This window comes from Vombatus ursinus, unplaced genomic scaffold (assembly GCF_900497805.2).
Source record: "Vombatus ursinus unplaced genomic scaffold, bare-nosed wombat genome assembly UNPS02008267.1, whole genome shotgun sequence".
In the NCBI taxonomy this organism is placed as follows: Eukaryota; Metazoa; Chordata; class Mammalia; order Diprotodontia; family Vombatidae; genus Vombatus; species Vombatus ursinus.
In genome coordinates, this window is record NW_020948045.1 from 55,574 (window position 1) to 82,193 (window position 26,620).

The 26,620-nt window shown below is 38.2% G+C and overlaps 1 protein-coding gene across 2 annotated transcripts in view; it reads right to left on the minus strand.

The window, feature by feature from the left end:
• Positions 1-26,620, minus strand: part of LOC114034148 (TBC1 domain family member 12-like) — a 128,908-nt gene that overhangs the window by 10,126 nt on the left and 92,162 nt on the right. The window contains exons 8-11 of one of the 2 annotated variants that reach the window (XM_027849754.1): positions 21,544-21,632; positions 20,482-20,553; positions 9,784-9,912; positions 9,396-9,505 (exon numbers count right to left, since the gene is read on the minus strand). In XM_027849754.1, the coding sequence (XP_027705555.1) occupies positions 9,396-9,505; positions 9,784-9,912; positions 20,482-20,553; positions 21,544-21,632 (400 nt within the window). Of the gene's footprint in view, positions 1-9,395; positions 9,506-9,783; positions 9,913-20,481; positions 20,554-21,543; positions 21,639-26,620 lie in introns of both variants that reach the window. The other variant, XM_027849753.1, reaches the window with a different exon arrangement.

The window sequence follows — 26,620 nt, forward strand, 5'->3', positions numbered from 1 at the left end:
TGCATTCTGGGTCCTTGAGCTCTCTGTCATAAGGTGGATGGCATGCTTCCTCATTAGTCCTCTGGAATCCTGGTTTGTTATTACACTGAAGAGTTCAGCAAAATAGTATTCTATCACAATCATATACTGTAATTTGCTCATCCATTCCCCAATCTATGGATATTCCCTCAGATTCCCTTTGTCACCCCAAAAAAAGTTGTATTTTTGTACATCCTTAGAATTTGTTTTGCTTAGAACTAATTCCTTCCTTAACCTACCCTCCTCCCTTTCTTTTTCCCTCCTTTATCCATATGGAGTGAAATGTATTTCTGTACCCAACTGTGTGTCTGTATTCTTTGTTCTTTTGCTCAGTTCAGATGAGAGTGAGGTTCAAGTGTGAGCCACTGCACCTATCCCTGATTCATTTGTACCGATGTCTACTTGTACGCTCTATCATGTAAGATTTTTCCTAACCTTCCTCTGCCTTCCCCCACAGTGTATTCCTCTTTCCTTCAGTCTCTTCTTAAAATTATCAAGACATAATAGAACCTCTCCCAGGTCTTATCTAATTGAACTCCCTCTATGAACTCTGATGATGATGGGGTTCAGAGGCAACGGTATCATCTCCCCATATATGAATGTAAGCAGTTTATCCTTGTTTAGTTCTTTATCAATGTACATTCATGTTTATCTTTTTATGCTGCTCATCACTCCTGTGTTTGTACTTCAAAGTTTTTCCACAGCTCTGGTCTTTTCATTAGGAATGCCTGAAACTCCTCTATTTCATTACAAATCCATTATTCCCCCTGCAGCATTATACTCAGTTTTGCTGGTTAAATTATTCCTGGCTCTAAGTCCTTATCTTTTGCCTTCTGGAATATGATATCCCAAGCTCTCTGCTACTTTATAGTGGTGGCTGCTAAATTGTGTGTGATCCTTGATATGTGAATTCTTGCTTTCTGGCTGACTGCAGTATTTTTTGTTTGACCTGGAAGCTCTGGATTTTGGCTATGATCCTCCAAGGAGTTTTCACTGTGGGATTTCTTTAAGGAGCTGACTGATGGATTCTTTCTACTTTTATTTTGACATCTGGTTCTAGGAGATCCAGACAGTTTCTTTTAAGATGCCTTGAACTAAGGTATCTAGGCTCTTTTTTTGGGCATGATGTTCAGATAATCCCTTGATTCCTAAACGCTTTCTCTTTGATCTCTTTCAAGGTCAATTGTTACTATGTTACTATAAGATACTTTACATTTTCTTCTATTTTTCAGTCATTTGACTTTGTTTTAATATTTCTTGTGCCCTCATGCAGTCATTCCCACCTATTTAGTTCATTCAAATTTTCAGTGAGTTTGTTGCTTGGACAAGCTTTTGTACCTCTTGTGCCAAGCTGTTAATTCCCTTTCCAATTCTTTCTTCCACAGCTCTCATTTCTTTTCAAAATTTTTCCTCAAGCAATCTCATTCCATTTATAAAAACATTTTAAAAATATTTTTAAAAAAATTCTTGCCTCTTCTCTTCTAAGAATTCTAGTTGAATTTATGTCCAAGCTGTATTGTTTTGGAGTCGTTCTCTTCTGTATTTATGTTTTGAGTGTCCCTGCCAACATAATAGCTCATTATAGTCGGGTTCTTTTCATGTTTGCTCTTTCTTCCTGAGACTTGACATTAGGGCTGGGCTCTGCTACACTTCTAGGGGTAGTCTTATTGCTGCTTTCTTGAAGTATTGACTGTTGTGCTATTCCAGGATCTTAGGAACAGGCTGGGGACCTACAAGCTTTCAGTTCTCCCAAAATGGTCTGATCTAGGGCAAAATCTAATTGCTGCCCCCTTGGTCTGATCTTTGTAATTTCCTGACCAGTGTTTGGGTCTGAGAAAGAGTAGACTGCTGCTGGACTCTCTATCTGCCAGCAGGAAAGCTCTGTTAGCTCAGAGCAGCAGAACTGTAGACTCTCCTTTGGCCTGAGATTCTCTCTTGATCATTCCTCTGCAGGTTGGACTAGACTTTGGAAATGAAACCCAGACTGACTTCTGAGGTCTGAGCTACACCTCTGCTGCTGTGGTGTTCTGAACGTCCTCCTTTCTCCATACACAAACCAGGGCTTCCCTAAGTAGAATGCAGGCACATATCCTCTTTTCACTCTACCCTGGATCTGCCATATGCATATGCCATATGCATATACATATATATGTGAGTATAAACATACATACACACAGATTTCTGGAGTTGGAATCACCAGTACAAATGGATGCATGTGCAGTACTTATTTTTTCCACAGTCATATATACTTATACAGACTTTTTCCACAAGTGATCAAATGAAAAGCTGTCACAAGTATATAAATAACTAGATATGTTAATAGATTTCACAGTGCTATTCTTTAATTTTAATTTTAAAATGCTTAACATCAGAATTTTTATCTTCTTAGACCAATCCCTTCAATTAAAAAAATTATAGATGGAGACTCTTTAGCAACTATATCTGACCACAAGTATTTGAAATTCTAGAAGGAACTATAGTGGAATAAGAAAATACTTAATTTTTGCTTCATTTAGACTGAGAAAACTAAAAGGCATCAATACCCAGTGCTGAATGATGAACACTAAACATCCCAAGTAGTTCTATGTGACCCTACAAAGGCAGTGGAGTCCCAAAGGATCACACATTCTACAGAATGTATATCACAGACAGACAAAGATGATGTGAGGCCACAAGAGCTATCAGAGGGACATAAGCAATTTTTAAGCTCTGGTAATTCTTGCTTTAGGTGCTCCAGTTTCTCTGCCAGGAGCATATCTGTCTGCTTAGGCATCTAGTTATTTATCCTGTTCACAGGTTAGACTACAAAGATCAAATTCCTTCAACTTCTGCCTATTTTCAGGATTACTGCAATCATCATCCCAACAGAATATTACTAAACTCTCAAATTTTGCCTCCTGGATATACAATGGATTCTAAAGTCTCCAAGAGATGCAGACTTTAAACTGTGCTGAACTCACTGCAATAGAAGTTGTCCAAGATCTAAGATCCATGAGTTTGAGATAAGTATCAGATTTGCCTTGAGTCAGTCAGTCACTAAACACTTATTAAGCCCCTACTTACTTACTAAGTATCAGGTACTTCCACGAGTGCTAGAGATACAAAGAAACGCAAAAGACAGTCCCTACCTTCAAGGAAGCTAGATGGCACAGTAGATAGAGTCAGGAGGACCTGAGTTCAAAACCAGCCCCAGACACTTACTTAGCTATGTGATTCTGGACAAGTCACTTAACCTTGTTTGCCTCATTTGGAAAAGGAAATGGCAAATCACACCAGTATCTTTGCCAAGTCATGAAGAACTGGACACAACTAATCAACTAAACAACAACAAAAACCACCCTCTGACAGGGTCAAAAGAAAGAACAGAATAAATGGATGGGCGGGATAGGATTAAAGGAAATAGAGTTAGTTTTTCACAGCATGTTTACGATGGAAGTGTTTTGCCTAACTGCACATATATAACCTATATTTAGTTGCTTGCCTTATCAATAAGGGTGGGTGGGGAAGGAGGAAGGGAGAAAAATTTGGAACCCAAAGTTTTAAAAACACATGTTTAAAAAAATGTTTTCACATGCAACTGGGAAATAAGAAATACAGGAAATAGGGTACAGAAATCCATCCTGCCCTATAGGAAAATTGAAGGGGAAGGGGATAAGAGAAGGGGGGAGAAGAGATAGAAGGGAAGGCAGACTAGGGGAAGGGGTATTTAGAATGCATGCCATCCTGGGGTGGGGGGAAGGGTGAGATGGGGTGAAAATTTGGACCTCAAAATCTTGTGGAAGTAAATGTTGAAAACAAAAAAATAAATAAAAATTACCATTAAAAAAATACAAAACGAAGAAAAAACAAAACAAAACAAAAACCACCCTCTTCAAGGAGGTTACAAATTTAAGGGGGTGGGGAGGATTATTACCCAGAGAGAGGCTATGATGGGAGAAGTCCAAAAGATTGAGAAATCTGATGGACATGTGAGATTTTTTGCTATGTACGCTAGAAAACTAGAGAAAAGCCCTTAGAATTGGGTGGACCCTTTCTGAAAATTTACAAGACAAGGAGTCATTTAAGGTACAAGAGTATGAGAAATTAATGAGATCATAGTTTTTGTGCCACGTATAAATTTCCTTAGTAAAGAATGAATCTATTCTTATTCATTTCCTATTTTAGGTTGCCTCAATTGTAGACTATATATTTTCATTTTAATTCTTTCATCTAATTTGGCAAAGATTTTGATGTTTCCTCTGAAAAACTGATGGCTCAACACTACACAGTTGATTCTAAAGTAATCCTGAACTATGGTGGGTGTCAATATACAGAGAGACCAGGACAGACTTGAAAGCTGTTACAGAAGTCAAATCAAGTGAACTTTGTAACTGAACGGATGTTGAAAGAAAAGAAGACAGAAGAAGTAAAGAGGACTCCAAGATTGAAAGCCTGTGTGAATGGAAAGTTCATAAGACTATAGAGCTAGAACAAGAAGGAACTTTAGGGGGCAGCGAGGTGGCGCAGTGGATAGAGCTCCAGCCCTGGAGTCAGGAGGACCCGAGTTCAAATCCAGCCTCAGACACTTACTAGCTGTGTGACCAAGTCACTTAACCCCAACTGCCTCACTAAAAAGCAAAAAAAAACAAAAAACAAAAAACAAAAACCTTACGTGCCATTTGGTCCAACTCATTCATTTCCAAATGAGAAAACTAGGAACAAGAGACCTTACATGACTTTCTGACGCTATACAGACAGTAAATGGAAGAGCTGGTATTCAAATCCAGGTCCTCTCTGACTCCAAATACAGTTCTCTTTTCTCTGTACCATAACACTTCCCAAATTTGTGCCATAAAAAGAAATTGCTAAAATTGAAAGAAGGGTAAGATAAGTTCAGTTTTGAGTGTTGGGTGCCAGGCACAAATCCAAGGAGAGATTTTGAAATGAACACATTTTAGATTTTTCATAAGCAACACACTGTTAACTGCTTTACAGATAAAAATTTAGTATTCAAAACATTGCTTATTCTACCTCTGGCTGCTTCCAGGATCACAGAGCCATCTTCATGCCATGACTCCTTGCTCTACCCTCCACCTCTGGAGCTCAGGGCTCAAAGATACTAATGATCTCTTAATTGACAAATCTAAAAATGGCTTTTCCTCCAGCTTCATCTTCCTTACCATTCTACAGTCTTTGACCCACTTCTCCTTAATCACACCTGCTCTTTCCTGGCTATCCTCCTACCTATTTTACTACTTCTCAATCTCCTTGGCTGTATCTTTTATCAGGTCATGCCCATTAACTGTGAGTCTATCCCAAGGCTCTGTCGTGAGCCCTCTTCTCTTCTCCCTCTAGACTATTTCACTTGGTGATCAGCTCCCATGGATTCAATTATCATCTCTATACAAATGATTCTCAGATGTGTCAAGCTCTATCCTCTCTCATGACCTCCAGTCCTGAATTTCCAACTGCCTACTAGATATCTCGAACTAGACAATGTCCCACAGACACCCTAAATTCAGCAGGCCCAAGCCTGAACTCATTATCTTTTCCCAAAAACCCTCCCTCCTTACAAATCTATTATTGCAGAGCACCACCATCCTCCCAGCTCACAACCCAGATGTCATCCTCATTCTTTACTCTCTCAATCCCCATATTCAATCTGTTGCCAAGACCTGTCCTATTCTGGTAAATGTCCCCTTCTTATCTATGACACTGCTACTTCCCTGATCCTTATCACCTCACTCTTGGACCATTCCAATAACCTGCCTCAACTCTCTCCCTGCTCTGGTCCATCTTCCACTCTGATTCACTGAAGCATAGTTCTGACCACATTACCCCCTACTCAATAAACTACAGTTCAAATATAAAATTCTGTATTTGGTTTTTAAAGTCCTCCATAAAATGGCACATTCCAACCTTCTAGTCTTCTTATACCTTCTTTCCCTTTTATATACTTTGTGCTCAGTGACACTGGCCTCCTTGCTGTTCCTTACACATGACATTCTCTGTTTGGATTCCATGTATTTTTACTGGCTGTACACCATACCAGGAATGCTCTCCCTCTTCATTTCTTGTCTCTCATATTCCTTGACTTCCTTCAAGATCACAGCTAAAGCCCACCTTCTACAAGAAGCCTTTTCCAATCTCCCTTAATGTTGGTGCCTTCCCACTAAGATTATCTATTTTATTTTTTAAAATTTTATATCTTGTTTGTACATGGTTGTTTGCATGCTGTTTCAGCAATGAGAATGTGAGCTCTGAGAGCACACACTAGTGTTTTTTAGAGTTTTTTCTTTTGGTCTTTCTTTGACTCCCCAGTGGTTATCACAATGCCTGGGACATAGTGGATGCTTAAAAGTGCTTGTTGATTGGGCTTGACGTTAGATATAATGCTCTATAAAGGTCCTCAAGTATGTCCTATTAAAAAATTTAGCCCAAGTCTCTTCTCCCATGTAACTGGGTCGTAGCCTGGTCTATGCCTTCTGGATTAAATATCAAGTCCTTTACTCTTATCCCACCCAATAATGCCCAGGCCTTACCTAAAAGAATTTTAAGTAATTGAAAATGGAGGTAATATATTAAAAATTAACGTGCTTGAGTTTTTTAAAAAGCTTATATAAATTACAGCTTATATATCTGTATAGTTAGACCAACTACTTTAGATTTTTTACATTTCATTTTATTTTTTCTCAATTACATGTAAAAATTTTTTTAACATTCATGTTTTAAAATTTTGAGTTCAAAATTCTCTCCCTCCCTCTACCCCCTCCTTAAGAATGCAAGCAATTTGACATAGATTATACATGTTCAGTTATGCAAAACATCTTCATATTAGGCATTCTGCAAAAGAAAATGCATACAAAAAACCCAAAGATGATAAGGTAAAAAAGAAGTGTGCTTCAATCTTCCTTCAGACTCAATCAGCTCCTTCTCTGGATGTGGACAGCATTTTTTCATCCTAAGTCTTATGGAACTGTCTTGGATCATTATATTGCAGTTGATCATCATACAATATTGCTATTACTATGTACAAAGTTCTCTTGGTTGTGCTCACATCACTGCATTGGTTCACATAAGTCTTCCCAGGTGTTTCTGAAAATATCCTGCTTGTCATTTCTAATAGCACCGTAGTATTCTATCCAATCATATAACACAACTTGTTTAGCCATTCCTCAACTGATGGACATCCTCTCAATTTTTAATTCTTTGCCATCCACAAATAGAACTGCTATAAATATTTTTGTATACATGTGACCTTTTCTTTTCTTTTATCTCTTTGAAGTACAGACCTAGTAGTGATATTGCTGAGTCAAAGGGTAAGCACAATTTTATAGCCCTTTGGGCATAATTCCTAATTGTTCTCTAGAATGGTTAGATCGGTTGACAACTCCAGCAACAATGCAATAGTGTCCCAATTTTCCCACATGCCCTCCAATATTTGTCATTTACCTTTTCTGTCATATTAGTCAATTTGATAGGCGTGAGGTGGTACCTCAGAGTTGTTTTAATTTGTATTTCTCTAATCAATAGTGATTTAGAGCATTTTTTCATATGACTATGGATAGCTTTGATTTTTTTATCTGGAAATTGCCTCATGTATCCTCTGACATTTATCAATTGGGAAATGACTCATACTAATATATTTGATGCTGTTCTCTATATATTTAAGAAATGAGGCCTTTATCAGAGAAACATGCTATAAAATTTTTTCCCCAGTTTCCCACTCTCCTTTTAATCTTGGCTACACCAGTTGTGTTTGTGTAATAACTTTTAAATTTGATATAATCAAAATTATCTATTTCACATCCCTTAAGGTTCTCTATCTTTTGTTTGGTCATATATTCTTCCCTTATCCATAGATCTGACAGGTAAAGTTGCTTCTCTAATTTGCTTGTATCTCCCTTTAAGCCTAAATCATGTACTCATTTTGGCCTTATGAGATGTTGGTCTATATTTAGCTTCTACCAAACTGCTTTTCCAGTTTTCTCAGCAATACCATAACTTGCAAGTGAAATAGATTTATGTGAGGGAGGGCTGTGCAAAGTCACCAGCCTCACTTTCTTCTCAGGAGCCATCTGGGTCCAGTGGCAAGATAGAGATCAGGACAACTAGAGATGGTCCCCTTGTTAAACAGAGCTCTTGTCCAAAAAGCTTGGATCTTAGGGTTTGTCAAACACTAGATTACTATGTATTGTGCACCTAATCTATTCCACTGATCCACCACTCTTTCTTAGTCAGTACCAGATTGTTTTGATGATTACCTCTTTGTAATAATAGTTTGAGATCTGGTACTGCTAAGCTACCTTCCTTCACATTTTTCCCTTGGTATTCTTGACCTTTTGTTCTTCCACATGAACTGTTATTTTTTCTAGTGCTATAAAATAATTTTTTGGTAGTTTGACTGGTATGGCACTAAATAAGTGTATTAATTTATATAGAATTGCCATTTTTATTATGTTGGCTTGGCCTATCCAAGAGAAATTAGTATTTCTCTAAGTGTTTAGATCTGACTTTATTTGTGTAAAAAATGTTTTGTAAATGGGTTCATACAGTTCCTGGGTTTGTCTTGGCAGGTAGACTCCCAAGTATTTTCTACTGTGTAAAGTTATTTTAAATGGAGTTTCTCTTCTTATCTCTTGCTGCTGAACTCTGTTGGTAATATATAGAAATGCTGATGATTTATGCGAGCTTATTTATATCCTGCAACTTTGCTGAAGTTGTTAATTATTTCAACTAGTTTTTGAGTTGATTTTCTAGGAGTCTACAAGTATACTATCAGATCATCTGCAAAGAGTATACTTTATTTTAAACAAACTCATTAAATCAATGCCATGGTTCTCTCCTGTAGGATAATACATTTTAATATATTGCCCAGAAAACCCTCTAGGATTGTAGATAGGAAACTTTACATTTTCATTTGCACCCTGACAGTCCATCATGGATTCAACAACCTCCTGCTCCTTGGTTACACTCTAGCCATGCTGCTCCCTGGTTGACTGCTGCTGCTGCTACTGCTACTACTGTTCTAAGCTTATTTTTATTAAAAAGTAAATTAGCAGGTGTTAAAAAAAAAGAGTGGATTAAAGACGGATTAGAATGCAAATAAGGTTTCCTCTTTGATTCAATCAGAAAAATTGAAAGAACATTGAAAAAAGGGAAAGTTTTAAAGTTTTAAACATGGACATTAATACAGTCATTTTACTTTGTCCAAAACAAGAACCTATGGATTCCTCTATATCAAGGGATCTCCAAAAATCTAACTCCTTCAAAAGGAGAAAATAATCTATATGTTAACACAAAATACAGTTCTGTAAGACCCATCCTACTTCCACAGGATACTATTTAAAATTATATGTTTTAACTCTAGTTATAATGAACCATGCTCTATTACTTACCAGTCTATCAAGTATATGTCAGGAGTAAGACTGTAAGACTTGAAGTGAAGAAACAATTTGGAAAGATTTTCTTCAAAGAACACTTCAAATGTTGCAAAATATTTCAGCATCTGCAAGTAAAAATATTACCAATGATATAATTTAAAAGCCAAGGGAAATTCTAATAATCATAGGAATAAATTCCTTACCATTGAGGTTTATCAACAGAAAATATAGCTTCATTACCACTCATCCCAACCTTCCTTCCAATCATGCATGTTGCTACAATAAAATTTAACATTTAGATTGCTGAACAATTATTCTAGACTTCCTATACTTACTTTTCATTGTAATGGAGAACGTATTCAAAATCAAAATGAAAATTGTTATATCTGTTAAATGTCCTTACCATGCTATGATCTACACGGAAAAAGGCCAATTGGCATGGCTTATTCAAGAGATTTGCAAAGGCAATGAAAGCATCTGCCTCTTCCAAGTTGAGAATGAGTACTGCAGCAATGAAGGACATCCCTTGGACCTTCAACAAGAAAAGGAGCTAATAAATTTTGTGTAGGATAATAATAAGATTAAGTCTAATTACAAAGTAGTTCTACGATTAAACAAGAGATTTTCCTCTAGTACAGGCAAAGTGACTAAGAGTTTACCATAATTTTATGTCTAATACAAGTGGCATGTTTAAAAAATGTTAAATTCTACCTGTTACAAAGTATCTTACAATGCATAGAAGCAGTAATCCAATCAGGTATTTGTCCAGTACAGCTTTGTAACTTTCACCCACCTAGCCTAATGCTTTCTTCTTTTCAAATTCCCAGCTACAATTCCTACAATTGAATCATTTGAATCATATTCATCCAGAACAAAGCTCAATTCTTCTCTCACTTAAAAAAAATACCTATCTTGTTTGTTAAGAAAAGTGACTGCTACCACTGTCATTCCCCAGAGGCTGTTCCAAATCTTCTCTCCCAAAGCCTTCCACACTATCTCTTCCACCACCTCTCACTGACAGAGGATGAAGAGAAGAGAACCTCATCTTAGTTCTAATCCATCTTTAATCTGCTATTTCACTGAAAAATAAAGTAAGACATTGTGTATAAACTCCCTTTCCTCCCATTCTCTACATTTCAAAACACCATGACATCATCACTAATTTTCTCCTTTTCTCCAGGTTCTGATAGTAGACTCTTCTCCCTAAAGCCAACTCCTTAGCATGCACCCATATTTCCTGTCACCATTATCTTCTCCTCAATACCATCCCAGCTTCAATCTCTCCTTATCTACTGATTCCTTCCCCTCCAAAGCTTTCAAATATCCTCAGGTCTCTTCTATCATGAAAAACAAAACAAGAATTAAACTAAAGTCCTAACTCCCCCCTTTCATTCTCAACCTTAAAGAAAAAGTTGTTTGTGCCCCGAGCTTCCACTTTTCAAACTTTTGTAATCTGTAATTTGGCTTTCTATCTCATTACTCAACTGAAATTTCTTTTCAAAGTTAACCAACCATCTCTTAATGGCCTTTCTCAATTCTTATCCTGCTTGAATAATTTAAGAAAACAAACATTGGTACATACAGACAAAAGTACTTTCCCCACTTATCCTTACCTGAGTTTTCAGGATCCCACTTTCTCTCCCCTCCCCGACTATTCCTCTCTGACCACTCCTTCTGTGTCCCTTTGCTGGCTAATCATTCAGATCATACTCCCTAATCATGTGTGTTCCTCAAGGTTCTGTCCAGCAGTCTCTTTCCTTTCTATATTATCTCAGTGAATCATCTCCCATGGGGTTAAATATTACCTCTACATAGATAACTCTCAAATCTACAGATCTAGCCCATAGTACCTCTCTTGAGCTCCAGCCACTCATCTTTAACTGGCTAGTAGATATTTCATTTTTCTCGTCCTATATATTTCATAGTTTGTCCTGTATATATCTCAAACTCAACGTGTCCAAAACAGAACTCATCTTTTTTTTAAACTTTTTTTTTTTTGCAAGGCAATTGAGGTTAAGTGACTTGCCCAGGGTCACACAGCTACTAAGTGTCAAGTGTTTGGTCTGAGGCTGGATCTAAACTCAGGCTCTCCTGACTTCAGGGCTGCGGCTCTATCCACTGCGCCACCTAGCTGCCCCCTAAGAACTCATCTTCTAAAACTCAACCTCTTACCAGAACTTTACTAATTTCTATAAAACACATCATCATCCTTCCATTTACATAGGTTTTCAATCTTAAAATCAACCCCTCCCTTCCCACACCAAATCAGTCACCAAATCTTGTCAACTGCATCTCTTCAACATCTCTTGCATCAATCTCTTTTTCTCCATGCACATGGCTACCTCCCTAATTCCTTCAAGTCCTCATCAGGCCCTGGATTAGTGTAAAAAAGCCTTGTTAATGGGGCTCCTTGCCTCAAATCTCTCTCCCTTCCAAACCATCCTCTAATGCAGCCTCAAAATGGATTTATTTCTCAAGGACAAATAGAATCAGGCCATCATTCAAAAGTGCCAGTGCTTTAAAAAAAAAAAACACGCCAGGGCCTCCCTATGACTTGTAGAATCAAACACAAACTCTGTTTTGTTTTTGTTTTTAGGCAATTGGGGTTAAGTAACTTATCCAGGGTCACACAGCTAGTACGTATCAAGTGTTTGGTCTGAGGCCGGATATGAACTCAGGTCCTCCTGACTTCAGGGCTGGTGCTCTATCCACTGTGCCACCTAGCTGCCCCCAGAAACTCTTTTGAGGGGCATTTAAAGTTCTTCCTAACTTGGTTCCAACCTATCTTTCTAGCTTTATGTATACACTGTTTCTCCACTTCTACTTGACTTGTCTCCTACGTATTTAGAATGAAATCTCTTCGTGGTCTCTCTGTTATAATTCTGCTGTTGTTATTATCCTTGGTTGCTATATTTATTTATTCTTATATTTCTGTTGTCTGGAGTGTCTGAGAAGCAAAAAGTTCCTTCAGGTCTGGTTTCTTTCTAGGAATGTTTTCAGTGTCTCTCCTTACTGAACATCTATATTTTTTCATTAATGGTTAGGCTCAGGTTTGCAGGGCAGGACACCTTCAGTGAACTCCTTTGCTCTTTGGAACACATTATTTCACCTTCTGCAGTTTCTGGAGAGAGCACACTAGTCCAGTTATTCGGTTTTCCTTTTTTTTTTTTTTTTTAAATATTTGAAGGTCTTTCTCTTCATCACTTACATAATTTCTTATCATCAGAATTGTTAAATTTAACCACTATGTGTCTTACAGTTTGCAGCCCAGGGCTGTTTTCTGGAGGCAATCTGTGGATTCTTTCAAATGACCCTGTGTTTTCTATGTTCACAAGTTCCAGGCAGTTTTCCTGTATTATTTCTTCTACGGTGATGTTCAGATTCTTTGACTTGTCATGTTTTTCTGTGAGTTCTATAGTCTGTAAGTTGTATCCGTGCATCTTGTCGTTGAGATCAAAATGTTTTGCTTTTATGGAGATCATGCTTTCTTTTGATGTTGTTTTTTGCTTCTTTTCTTCCAGATTATCTTTTACTTCTGTCTATTTGCATTCTCACTCAAGTTATTTTCTCTTTTCTTTGGTGAGACTTGCCACCATACATTCAAGTTTTTCTCTTCTGCCAAACTTTTCTACTGTGCAGGCCATCAATTCTGTTTTCTCCATTCTTCTCAATTAGGGACACCTAGGTGGCACAGTGGATAGAGCAATAGGACTAGAATCAGGAAGTCCTGAGTTCAAATCCAGTATGAGAAACTTACTAACTGTAAGATCCTGGGCAAGTAATTAATCACTTAACTTCTGACTGCCTCAGTTTCCTTATCTGTAAAATAGGGATGATAATAATAACAGCTACCTCAAAGGCTTGCTATGAGTATCAAATGAGGTAATAATTGTAAAGTGCTTAGCACAGTGCCTGGCATATAATAAGCACTATAGAAATGTTAGCTATTATCATTATTATTTAAATAATTCAAAAACATTCTTCTAAGGTTCAATGACCTTTTGGGAATATCAGGGTCCTCTGCCTTATCAGGTACTCATTCATTTTTTTTTTTTTTACTATAATATTTGTTCACAGATGCCTAAAATCTCTCCCCTGATCTGGAGGTCATTTCCCCCTTCTGTTATGACCTCCTCTTTCGGTTTACATGCTTCTGCTCAAGGCCTTTTAAGTTTTCTTGCTCCTGAGATCTCTGCTAATTTTGTTTTTTTTCCTTACTTTTCTCTGTTACTTACTTTCTAACTTCTTCCCTCTTGATGGCAGTCTCCTGGAGGGCTAGCAGTCTCAGACTCCTTCCACAGTTCATGAGCTTCATCAGCATCAAGTGCCGGGGGTAGGGGGACTGAACCAGCCCCAGATGGATGCAGGACTCTCTCCCTCAGGCTGAACGGGGTGTCATACAATCCCACACACATCCTGCCTTGGTACTCTCTACTCAGCACAGGGAGTGTGTATGGGGGGATGGGTGAGGGTGTAGTATGGGGATGTACAGAATTGACTTCTATTGCATGCCAGTGGGCTGTACCTAGTGGGAGATAGGGAAGGGTGATGAGTGAGCACATTAGGGGTTGGGGATTATTGGCCTTCTCTGTTAATTGTTTTACCTCATTCGGGTTTTTGGTGTCCTAGACTGCAGAGACGGCTGAAACTGCTTTATTTCTTCCACAGAGTTCCAAATTTGGAGACAATGAGAGATGGTGAAGACTGCAGAAAATGTCTAGTCCTCCACCTTCTTGGTCACATGACCTATAGTCTTCCTCCTCCTCACACTCTCTTCAATGCAGCCAAACTCACAATTTTGCTGTTCCTCCCAAACAACACCATCTCCCATCTCCATGCTTTTGCACAGGTGTTTCCCTCATAAATGGAACACACTCTCTCCTCACTTCCACCACTCAGGATCCTACCTCAAGTGCCACTCCCTACATGAAGCCTAAAATTCGCTTGTATTTGTTCTGTAAAAGTTTTACACATCTTTATATGGCTATATAGGAGAAGCAATGTGGAATGGCAGGTAGAGAGCCAGCCGTAAAGAGCTCAAGCCCTAGCTCTAATACACTCAGGCTGCTGGCTGTGCACCTCTGGGCACATATCACTCAATTTCTCAATGCTCTAAGCATCTTTCCAAGACTCTAAGCTACAGAAAAGGGGCTAATGTACACTGGTATAAGGAGTTTCCTCATGGGGGAGTTTCCTAAACTTCCAATGAAACCCTGGGTCCAGTCCATAGCCCTAATGCCCACTGTTAGATGTAAACATGTTTTCTTCCCCCACAGAATTTAAACTCCTTTCATACCTGTCTCAGAATTCCCACTGTCTAATGTGGGACATATAGTAAGTATTTAACAAAAGCACTCTGACTCATTTATGTTTCACTGGTATTTATGCAGCATCAGGAAAACAATAGGAAGGCCCCAACATGTAAATGAAGACTGCCTTGAATTTGGGGGTATACATGGATTCTGAGATGAATTATTAGAGGAATATCCATGGCAATGAAATCACCAATTTATGAAGATATAGGAATAAAGGTCTGGTGTTGAAGAAGTGAGAGTCCTGCCATTCTCTGCCCTGGACAGGTCACATCTGGAATACTGTGTTCAGTTTTTGGTGCTATATTTTGGGAATAGCATGGATAGGCTAGAGTGCATCCACAGGAGGGTGACCAGATATACACAAGGCATAATGGCCAACTAACCAACAATAATACAGTATATGCCAAGCACTGTGCTAAGCACTTACAATACAAAGATTAAAATGAAACAGTCCTGCCCTCAAGGAGCCTGTATCTTATACATGGAGACACATTTACAGAAAAGCAGACAGAAGGTAATTTTGTGGGGGAGTAGAAAGCATGAGAGCTGGAAGAGGGGTGAGGTGAAGAAAGGTATCATGTAGAAAGTAAAACTGAGCTAAGCTTAGAAAAAAACAAGAGATTCTAAGAAAGCAGGAAGAAAAGAAAAAATAAAAAGAAAACATATTCTAAGGATAGAAGACCAACTTATACATAATGTCATGTGTGACAAAATGTAAGGCCAGTTTGACTGGACTACATAAGCATGAATGGAAGTAATGCATATCTGAAAAAGCAGGCTATCAAGTGCTTTAAATGCCAAAGAGAGCAGTTTATATTGGATCCTAGAAGTAACAATCATTGGAGTTTATTGAGCAGGGTAACAGTCCTGGCTCTGTCACTAATTTACCATAAGCACTGACTTAAGATCTTTTTTCGTCATTTTCATTTTTAGCATTTCATGCCTGGTTCACTTTTTTCATCTGTATACTGAGTAAGTTGGACAATCTCTGAAGCCCCTTCCAAATTTATGAACTTTTTCAACTTACTAACAATCACTTTAGAAGGGATATGCTGTCAAATACATGACTGCAATGATATTGCTAAATGGAAAACTATGTTGAAAATTGTATGGACTGACTGACCCACACGTGTATAGGACCCACAAATGTAAAGGCTGCAGGTTCCCCACCCCTGGCGTTAGTACATAACAGTGACTTATTTGGGGCTCAGAAGACTGCCATCCAGGCCATTAGAGAGACAATACTTTAAAGGTACCCTTTAAAGAAAGCAGGTGAAGCCAGCATTAAGAAAGGCAGCATAGTATAATGCAATGGTTCTCAAAGTGTGATACCCTGGGAAACCCCAAGACCCTTCAGGGCATCTACAAGATCAAATCTATTTTCATAATAATGATGACATTTTATTTTTTTTCCTGGAAAGAAAGAAGTTTACATTTTATTTTTTTTTCAATGTTAATATGTGGTTTTCTTTTTTATTCCAATTTATTTATTTTTAGTTTTCAACATTTACTTCCACAAGATTTTGAGTTCCAAATTTTCTCCTCATCCCTCCCCTCCTCTGGCCCCATGATGGTCTGCATTCTGATTCCCCCTGCATCTAATCTGTTCTCCCTTCTATTAACACACCCCCACACCCCACCCCCCACCCCCGCTTCTCTTATTCCCTTCCCTTTCCATTTTCCTGTAGGGTAAGATAGATTTCTATACCCCTTTACTTGTGTACCTTATTTCCCAGTTGCATGCAAAAACAATTTCTAACATTCGTTTCTAAAACTGAGTTCCAAAATCTCTCCCCTCCTCCCTCCTCACCCACCCTTGTTGAGAAGCCAAGCAATTCAACATAGGCTATATATGTGCAAAACATTTCCATGATAGTTATGCTGTGAAAGACCAACTATATTTTCCTCCATTCTGTCCCAGCCCCCATTTATTCTCTCCTTTGACCTGTCCTTCCTCAAAAGTATTTGTTTCTGATTACCCCCTCCCCCAATCTGCCTTCCCTACTATCACCTCTCCCTCTCTTATCCCCTTCCCCCCTATTTTATTATAGGGTAAGATAGATTTCCATACCCAATTGGGTGTGTATGTTATTCCCTCCTTAAGCCAAATCCAATAAGAGTAAAGTTCACCCATTCCTTCTCATCTCCCCCGTCTTCCTCTCCACTGTAAAAGTTTTTTCTTGCCTCTTTTATGTGAGATAATTTTGCCCCATTCTACCTCTCCCTTTCTCCTACCATTACATTCCTCTCTCACCCCTTAATTGTCTTTTTTTAGATATCATCCCTTCATATTCAACTCACCCTGTATCTTGTCTGTGTCTGTCTGTCTGTGTGTGTGTGTATATATATATGTATATACATATATATGTGTGTGTATATATATATGTATGTATGTATGTATGTATGTATGTATTTCCTCAAACTACCCTAATACTGAGAAAGGTTTCATCTGTTACAAATATCATCTTTCCACGTGGGAATGTAAGCAGCTCAACTTAAGAAGTCCCTTATGATTTCTCTTTCCTATTTACCTTTTCATGCTTCTCTTGAGCCTTGTATTTGAAAGTCAGTTTTTCCTACTTAATTCTGGCTTCTCAAGAATGTATTAAATTCCTCTATGTCATTGAATATTAATTTTTTTATCCTCATTGATTACACTCAGTTTTGCTGGGTAGGTGAGTCTTGGTTTCAATCCTAGCTCTTTTGACCTCTGGAATATCATATTCCAAGCCCTCAGATCCCTTAATGTAGAAGCTGCTAAATCTAATGTTCTCCTGATTGTGTTTCCACAATACTTGAATTGTTTCTGGCTGCTTGCAATATTTTCTCCTTGACCCGGGAACTCTGGAATTTGGCTATAATATTCATGAGAGTTTTCCTTTTGGGATCTCTTTCAGGAGATGATCAGTGAATTCTTTCAATTTCTATTTTACCCTCTGATTCGAGAATATCAGGGTAGCGTTCCTTGATAATTTCTTGAAAGATGATAATTAGGCTCTTTTTTTGATCATGGCTTTCAGACAGTCCAATGCGTTTTAAGTTATCTCTCCTGGATCTATTTTCCAGGTCAGTTGTTTTTCCATTGAGATATTTCACACTGTTTTCTATTTTTTCATTCTTTTGGTTTTGTTTTACAATGTCTTGATTTCTCATAAAGTCACTAGCTTCCAATTGCTCCATTCTAATTTTTTCCTTTTTTTTTTTTTTTGGTTGGGCAATGGAGTTAAGTGATTTGCCCAGGGTCACACAGCTAGTTAAGTGTTATGGGTCTGAGGCCAGATTTGAACTTAGGTCCTCCTGAATCCAGGGCCAGTGCTCTATCCACTGTGCCACCTAGCTGCCCCTCCATTCTAATTTTTAAGGAAGTACTTTCTTCAGTGAGCTTTTGGACTTTCTTTTCCATTTGGCCAATTCTGCTTTTTAAGGCATTCTTCTCCTCACTGGCTTTTTGGACCTCTTTTGCCATTTGGGTTAGGTTATTTTTTAAGGTGTAATTTTCTTCAGTATTTTTTTGGGTCTCCTTTAGCAAGCTGGTGACTCGTTTTTCATTACTTTCTTGCAACACTTTCATTTCTCTTCCCAATTTTTCCTCTACTTCTCTTACTTGATTTTCAAAATCCTTTTTGAGCTCTTCTATGATCTGAAACCAATTCATATTTTTCTTGGGAGCTTTGGATGTCGGAGCTTTGATTTTATTGTCTTCTTCTGGTTGTATGTTTTGATCTTCCTTGTCACCAAAGTAAGATTCTATAGTCTGACTTTTTTTCCTCTGTTTGCTCATCTTCCCAGCCAGTCACCTGACTTTTTAACTCTTTGTTAAGGTAGGAGTCTGCTTCTAGTGTAGAGAATATACTGTCCCAAGCTTCGGGGGTTTTGTGCACCCGTTTTCAGAGATACTTCTAGGGACCTGTAAGTTTTCAGTTCTTCCAAGGTGGTATGTTCTAAGGAAAGGTGTTTATTCCTCTCCTGGCCTGTGTTCTGGTGTGTGAATGACCACAAGCACTCTTTTCTGCCCTGTAAATGAGAGAAGGGTTCCCTCTCCACTGCTGCCACAAGCTCTGCTATGCCAGTGCTCCTCCTCACCCCAGGACTGCCACCCAGGACTGGGATCCAGATCCAAGCATGGGCAAAAGCAAGAGAATCCTGCCTCAGCACCAGCAAAGAGATCCCTGCAATCCCCCTCTGATCAGCTGCTCAGTCCCCCCACCGTCTGTGGACCAAGAGCTCTGGAAATAGCTGCTGCCACTGTGGCCACCTCCCTGGGGCTGCGATAGGGCTAAGGCTAAGGCTGGACCGCGTTCCTTTTTCACCCAGGTCCAACAGACTTTTCCCACTGACCTTCTAAATTGTCTTTGGTGTTTGTGGGTTGAGGAGTCTGGAAACTGCCACAGTTCCCCTTGATTCAGTCTCCTGAGGCATACCCTGGGTTTGCTGGGCCCCAGTCTTTGATGGCACAGCCCACGCTGAACTATGCTCCTCTCCCAACCCAGCACAACAGATCTTTCCTATCGACCATCCAGGTTGTCTTGGGCTGGAAATTTGTTTCACTGTCTTTTTGTGGGTTCGGCTGCTCTAGAATTTTTTTAGAGACATTTTTTACAAGTATTTGGAGGGGTTTAGGGGAGAGCTCAAGTAAGTGCCTGCTTTTACTCCACCCTCTTGGCTCTGCCCCCAGCTTCCCGACATTTTATTTTTTAATATAGGAAATATCAATAGCTATAACCCACATAAACAAAAGCTCTTTGGAGCCTCGATAATATTTTAAGAGAATAAAGAAGTCCTGTGATCAAAAAGTTTAAAAATTCTAGTGTAAGGGGCAGCTAGGTGGCACAGTGGATAGAGGACTGACCCTGGAGTCATGAGGACCTGGGTTCAAATTCGGCCTCTGACACATAACATTCACCAGCTGTGTGACTCTAGGCAAGTCACTTAACCCCAATTACCTCACAAACAAACAAACAAACAAACAAACAAACAAAAAACAAAAAAAAAAACCCAGCAGAAACTTTGGGGCAGCTAGGTGGCGCAGTCGATAGAGCACCGGCCCTGAAGTGTCAGGGGGACCTGAGTTCAAATGTCGCCTCAGACCAAACTTTGACACTTACTAGCTGTGTGACCCTGGGCAAGTCACTTAACCCCAACTGCCTAAAAAAAAAAAAAAAATTCTGGTGTAATGGATAAGGAGACAGCCTTAGAGCTAGGAAACCTGGGTTCTAGTCCTGTCCTGACACATCCCAGCTGTGTGACAATGGACAAGTCATTTAACATCAGTGCTCTAGTTAACTCTCTAAGACAGTAAGGGGCAGGTAAGGTTCCTTCCTACCTGTATTGACAGAGGGAGTCTCCTATACTAATGAATTCCCAGGTCCAGATCCTATCTTTATTCCATATTCACTGATTTAATATGCATTACAAGAAAATCTGTGCAATATATTACACTGAGTCTTCAAGGGAGATAAAAAATGACTATGATTTATTCCTTCTAAACATAACTTTCCCCTCTCCACCTCACCTCCACCCATGCCCACTCCACAACTCCACAACAGACTCTCTAGCAAGCACCCAATGGGCCACTTTATGCTACTGATCTGGCAAAACTGCAGTAGTTTTTACAGATTCTATGCTTTTCATTCTGGTATGCTAAGAAGCATCTCCAACACATGTACAGAATGTTACATCAAGTGTTATGCTTAGGGTATATTAGCAAAATCTAATATGCATATATGCAAATCATCCAAAGGTTAATGTTTCATTGTGCAACAGAATGGATTAAGGAAAATACTTACATAACCAACATCGGGCCTGTAACACGTATATGCTCCTAAGATACTATGTAAGACATCATGATAAGGACCACCCTTAATGGGAGGAGGAAAAACAAAGTTATTTTTTGAAACTGCATATTACTATTCAGATCCTATATTTTTAATCTTCAAACCCTAAGATGTCAAATTTTAATATAGTTCCTTCAAAGTTTTTCCATTTATTCAATTATCAATATTGTTCAAAATGAATTATGTACTTTCTACAGTTATTAACAAAACAATTCTATATTAAAATAAAAAAGTAGCTAAACAAAATGCATTCATAATTTACACAACCTAGATAACTTAACATTGTTTTAACTTTTTTCATGACTTAATAGATCAAAATACGCTATGCCCAAATTAGTTTGTTTAGATGCAATGAATTCAGCAGAACTCCAAATGTATTAAATAATGCTAAATAACATTAGAAATCTCGATAATGTGGACTTTTTTTTTAATCACTATTCTATTTAACCAAAGGAGAAATGGATGTTCAAAACGAAGATAACATAGTAAAGTTATGTTTACTTTGTTGACTAAAGTCAACAACAATCAAATTTAACAATTCTGCTTTTTAAAATCAAAAGCAACTACATAAAGCTTGAATGTAGACAGTTATTTCAATATCAACTTCTGAGGCCCTGAGCATGACAGGTGATCAAGAAATAATTTAAAAAATTTTTGAGATAAGTTGCTTTACATTTTTCCTACCAGTAAAAGAGAAAAAATCCAGTGAGAACTGAAAAATATCAACAAAATAAAATGCTTAATAAAAATAAGAAATCATTTAAAATCTATTCAAGAAGTCTATACTTAGTGCCTAACAAAGTGCTTGGCATAGGATAGGTGCTTAATGAATACTTGCTGATTAGCAGCCTTAGTTGGTATGTACTTTGAGCAGCTCTATGGAATAAGCTTCCTCATTAAACTTTTGCTGTTTATTTTTTAATTTAGCCTTTTTACAGCCTATGATTAGAGAGTTTGCTCTCTTGGTTATTACAAGAGAGGAGTACTTTTTATGAGCTGGGTGAAAGGCCTCACCTTCTGAAAGATGTAGAGAGAAGGGAATGTGCGGGATATGTCCAGCTTAATTAATTCCAGACTAGCTTCCCGGTCAGCAACAGATACACCTACATCTGCCAAGTAAATAGAATAAAATAATTACTTAGCTTCCATACTGCCTTATCTTATGTACAAGGAATGAATACATGAGATGTGTTTAATGTAATAAAAATCAAGTCTTAAACCAAAAGAACTAAAGCTGAATTATCAAGAACCTGGAGAAATTACCACTTTTTAAGTGTTTCTAGTCTTTAATCCATTCAGAAAATTACATGGCATAATGCCTAATTATTCCCTTCCAGGAAATGGAAAAAAACATTCTCAAAAGTTAATACTCCCCAAAGTAGATTCATAACTTTTCCTTAATATGAAAGAGAATGGGGCCTTTGACCAATTACCTTTTTAAACTGAAGATCATTTGTTCATGCCAAATAAATTAGTCACACAGATGTGAAAGTCTATTATTTGCAATTAATATTAAAAAAGATGCCTAAATAAGAAACAAGGAAGTTCTTGAGAGACCTAACTATTATCGTTGGACCTTAGATCATCCAGCCCAATTCTTTCACATTACAAATGAAGCTGAGAACCAGAATGATTAAGTGACTTTGTCCAAGGTCACACAGGAAGTTAAGTAGCAAAGCAGGGATTGGAATTTAGGTCTTTTGACCCCAAATCTGATGCTCTTTTTTTTTTCTTTACCTTTTTAAAAACTAAGTGTCTCTATTTTGTCCAAGACAGAAGTACAGAGGCCACTCACAGGCTCAATCCCATTCTAATCATCAAGGGAGCTTTGAACTGCTCCAGTTTGTCCTTCCACAGACAACCCTTCCTTAGGTGGTCCCCACTCCTGGGGATTCAATATAGTAATATATCTGTCAATAGTACTCTTTTCACAGTGTTGTTATTTCCATCTCCTTTGAACTTTCATGATAACAACATAAAATTAAGTAGATTATTATTTACTATAAATAATGAAATCGTTCTGTTTCCAGATAAGAGAGGTAGCAGCAGCCAGTGGATAGAGAGCCAGCTTCAATGTGAGGAAAACCGCCCTCCTGGATTCAAGTCCACCTTTGACACATACTAGCTTGTAAGACCTAAGAAAGTGACAACCTTTTAAAGCTGCAAGCAACTTTTTAAGGCTACAAGTGAAGAGGAGATGCTGACTGGCATTGGTAGAACGAGTTCTCTTCTTGGGAGTTCCACATCTCAAATAAATCTCATCAGTGCTGGCTTTTATTTATTGCCCTCATCACTTACTATTTTAAATTTAGGGCTATTTCACTGTAAAGATGAATGTCTGTCACGTCCCTCTCAGATGGAAAGCTACCCAGAACACTGCAAGAAACATCAGAATCCACAGTATTTTATTAAACCTGCTGATGGAAACCTGCAAAAATTTTAGAAGCAGCTAGATGGCAGGCACAAGATATGGACTCAAGAAGACTAGAGTTCAAATCCATTCTCAGACATTTACTAGCTCTGTGACCCTGGGCAAGTCACTTGACCTCTGTCTGCCTCAATTTTCTTTCATTTGTAAAATGGGGAAAATAACAGCAGGGTTGCTATGATGATAAAATGATATATTTGCAAAGAGCTTTGCAAATGTTGAAGTGCAACAGAAATGCTAGCTATTATTGTCATTATTACTAGAAACTAGTAATAATTAGAAACAATAACAAATAACTAGAAACAATTTGTGGAAACTATACATAGCAAGAGTTCTTTCAACTTTAAGAAAAAGAAAGAAAAAGAAAAAATGTCTAACAGAACTGTCCAAAAGTAGAATGTACTTCAAGTCAAGTTTTAATAATCATCATTTGTTGGAGATGTTGTAGTGGGAAATTACTGTTCAGAACTACATTGGAAATTCTTTAATTCTTTATGATAAAGATATATACATAATACATGTATACACACATATATATATCTTGAGATGAGAACATTATAATAAAGTAGAACACAAATATTAGTTTAATCAATGTTTGTTAAGTGCCTAGAATACACAAAGTATGCCAGGAGGCATAGAGAAGATAAGCTGGTCACATTAACATAACTGAAGCTAATTAGCCATGAAATGGTTCAAAAGCCAAATTTTCTTTTACATCAGGGAACAGATCTTTTTTAGTCACAAAAAAAGTTTAATTGCCTTCCACCTCCAGAATTTCTTCTTTATCCGAATTTATAACCGAGAAAAAGTTGTTCCTAGAGTCACACTGCATACAGCAAATACAGTCTCAAATTATGTCTTTTATAAAAAAGAGAAGTTGCTATAAGAGAAACAACAAAGCTGGTAATGCGATTCCTGAAAATCACTGAAGAACAATGCACTGACTTGCTCTATCCCATACCGTGCTCCCTTGGAGGGCTGTCTTGAGGGCTGAGAAGGAATACTTTGTTTTCTAGCTGGTAGAGTAAAAGCAGAGGAAGAAATACTGATAGTTAAAAGGTGTTTACAATAACTAGCTTCCATCTTTACTGTGACATCCAGTCCCATTATCTCCCTTCCTATTCTCTGATTCTATTACTGTTGTGTTCTTATTTCCCATGCTTCAGTCTTAACCAATTCAACTATACACTATTTTCCAAACTCCAACCTTCAGTTTTTGTATCATATACTGTGCCTGTATACACACACACACTCCACACAAATACACACACACAATGTTCTCAACAGACTGCAAGCTCCTTGAAGGAAGAAACTATTTTCACTTTTATCTTTGTAAACCCAGCATCTGGCATATATTAGGCGTTTAATAAATGCTTCATTGATTAATCCAATTTCTCTCTTCCTACTTTTGTGCTGAGGAGTACTGCTAGAGAAAATCATACAACTGTGAAATAAGGCCACTATAAATTTGTTATCTAATTTCAACGGGGCCTTCAGTACTGAAAAGAAATCTTTTTATATCTCCCTAATTTGATCTCCTACCACATTCTCCACAGTACCTATTCTAAATCTCCTCTTCTCTCCTTGACGCTCTTCCATCATCTTATCCTTCTCCCTCTTAGCAGGACCATGCCTCCAGTTTTACTGAGGAAATGGAATCTATCTGCTGCAAGCTCTTCTTTCGTATTCCATACCTCAAAATGCCTTTCATAATTAGTCATTCTCTCTGCTTTTGCTCCAATATCAGAAGAAGAGGTGGCCCTTTTCCTACTCAAGGCCATCCCTTCCCTTCAGGTAGCTTTCTCCTCAGTCATTCTCTCTTTCCTCTCCTATGTACTGACTCCTTCTTTACATTTCCTCCAAATATACCTGTTTCCCATCCTTAATCCTTCACTTGATCCCACTATCCCTCATCAAGCTATTATATCTCTTATCCCTTTCTCAAATGTCTAGAAAGAGTGGAAAACAACCACATTTCCTCACTTTCCACTCATTTCTCAATCCCTTGCAGTCTGATTTCCAACTCTGCCACTTCAACGAACTGCTCTCTCCAAGAATACCAATCATGTAAACTGCTAAATCCAGTGACTTTTTCTCAGTCCTCAATTTAACTGATTTCTCTGCAGTTTCTGACTCTATCAATCAGTTCTCCTATATTATATATGAGTTCCTTCTCAGTCTGCTTTGCTGAATCATCATCCATTTCTTTCTTAGGGCATCCACCGCATGGATCTGTCTTGAGCCCTCTTTTCTCCTCTCTCTATACTGTTTCTTACAATTATCTGAATAACAGATCTTGTTATAACAGCAGAATGAGTTTCCAAGCCAGCGCTGCTCCCCACATTGATAAGAACACAGGTCTGGATGGCCAAGACCAAAGCCAAAACAAAGCACTTCTACTTATGGTAACTGAACAACAACGTGATAACAAAACAACAGGGAAAAGCGGCTTAGTAAAGGAGGTATCAGAGGAGAGACAACTCAGTATTTAAAATCTGCTACAGTTACATCTCATACAGATAATCGAAAGTTAACTTTACCTGCAATTATCACAAGAGTTTCTAAGTAATTTTTGTATTAAAAAAAAGCTTCTTTTTGATTAACCAATATCTAAAGTTCTCTCCCAGATGAAAGGGTCAGGTAGAGCATGGCTAGGTTCAAAAATATCAGAATATTTTTTACATTTATTGATAATAAAAGACTGGACTATCTACCCTAAATGCATCAACTCAATGCTTAAATTAGGCAGGATCTAGGGGCAGCTAGGTGGCACAGTGGACAGAGCACCAGCCCTGAAGTCAGGAGGATCTGAGTTCAAATCTTGCCTCAGACCAAACACTTGACACTTACTAGCTGTGTGACCCTGGGCAAGTCACTTAACCCCAACTGCCTTACAAAAAAAAAAGAATATGTATATACGTAGGTATTCATAAAAATTATTCATAAAAATATATACAGGCAGAAGGAAAGTATTCTCAGAGGAAAGGTACTAGTAGTAAAGTAGAATGGAAAAAGTCTCTAGTAGAAGGTAGAATTTGAGTCTTGAAGGAAGCCAGAAAAGCCAGGTGGGTAGAAGTGAAGAGGGGCTGTATTCCAGACATGGGGGACAGCCGCTTTATAAAGGCATAGAATCAGGAGACAAAATGTTGTATGAAGAACAATGAAGCCAATGTGGCTGGACAGCAGAGGGAAGTGCAGTAAGAAGACTAGCAAGGAAGGACCCAGGTTTAAAGGGCTTTAAATGCCAAATTAGTCAGTTAATAAGCATTTATAAGGTGTTTAGTTTGGGCCAGGAAGTCTATAAAGCACTAGAGGTACAAGAAAGGTAAAAGACAGTATTTGTTCTCAAGAAGTTTAGTCGAATGGAGGAAACAACATGCAAACAACTACACACAAACAAGATTTAGACAGGATACCTCAGAGATAACCGTAGAGGGAAAGTACTAGCATTAGGGGAGACCAGGAGAGGCTTCTTGTGGAAGGTAGGGTTTTAGCTGAGACTTGAAGGAAGCCAGGGCAGGAAACAATGAAGGAGAGAATTCTTGGTGTGAGGGACAGCCAGTGAAAATGCCTTGAGTAGGGAAATGGAGCGTTTTGTGTAAGGCCAGTGTCACTGGATTGCAGAATATGTGTTAGGAGTAAGACGACTGGAAAAAGAGGAAG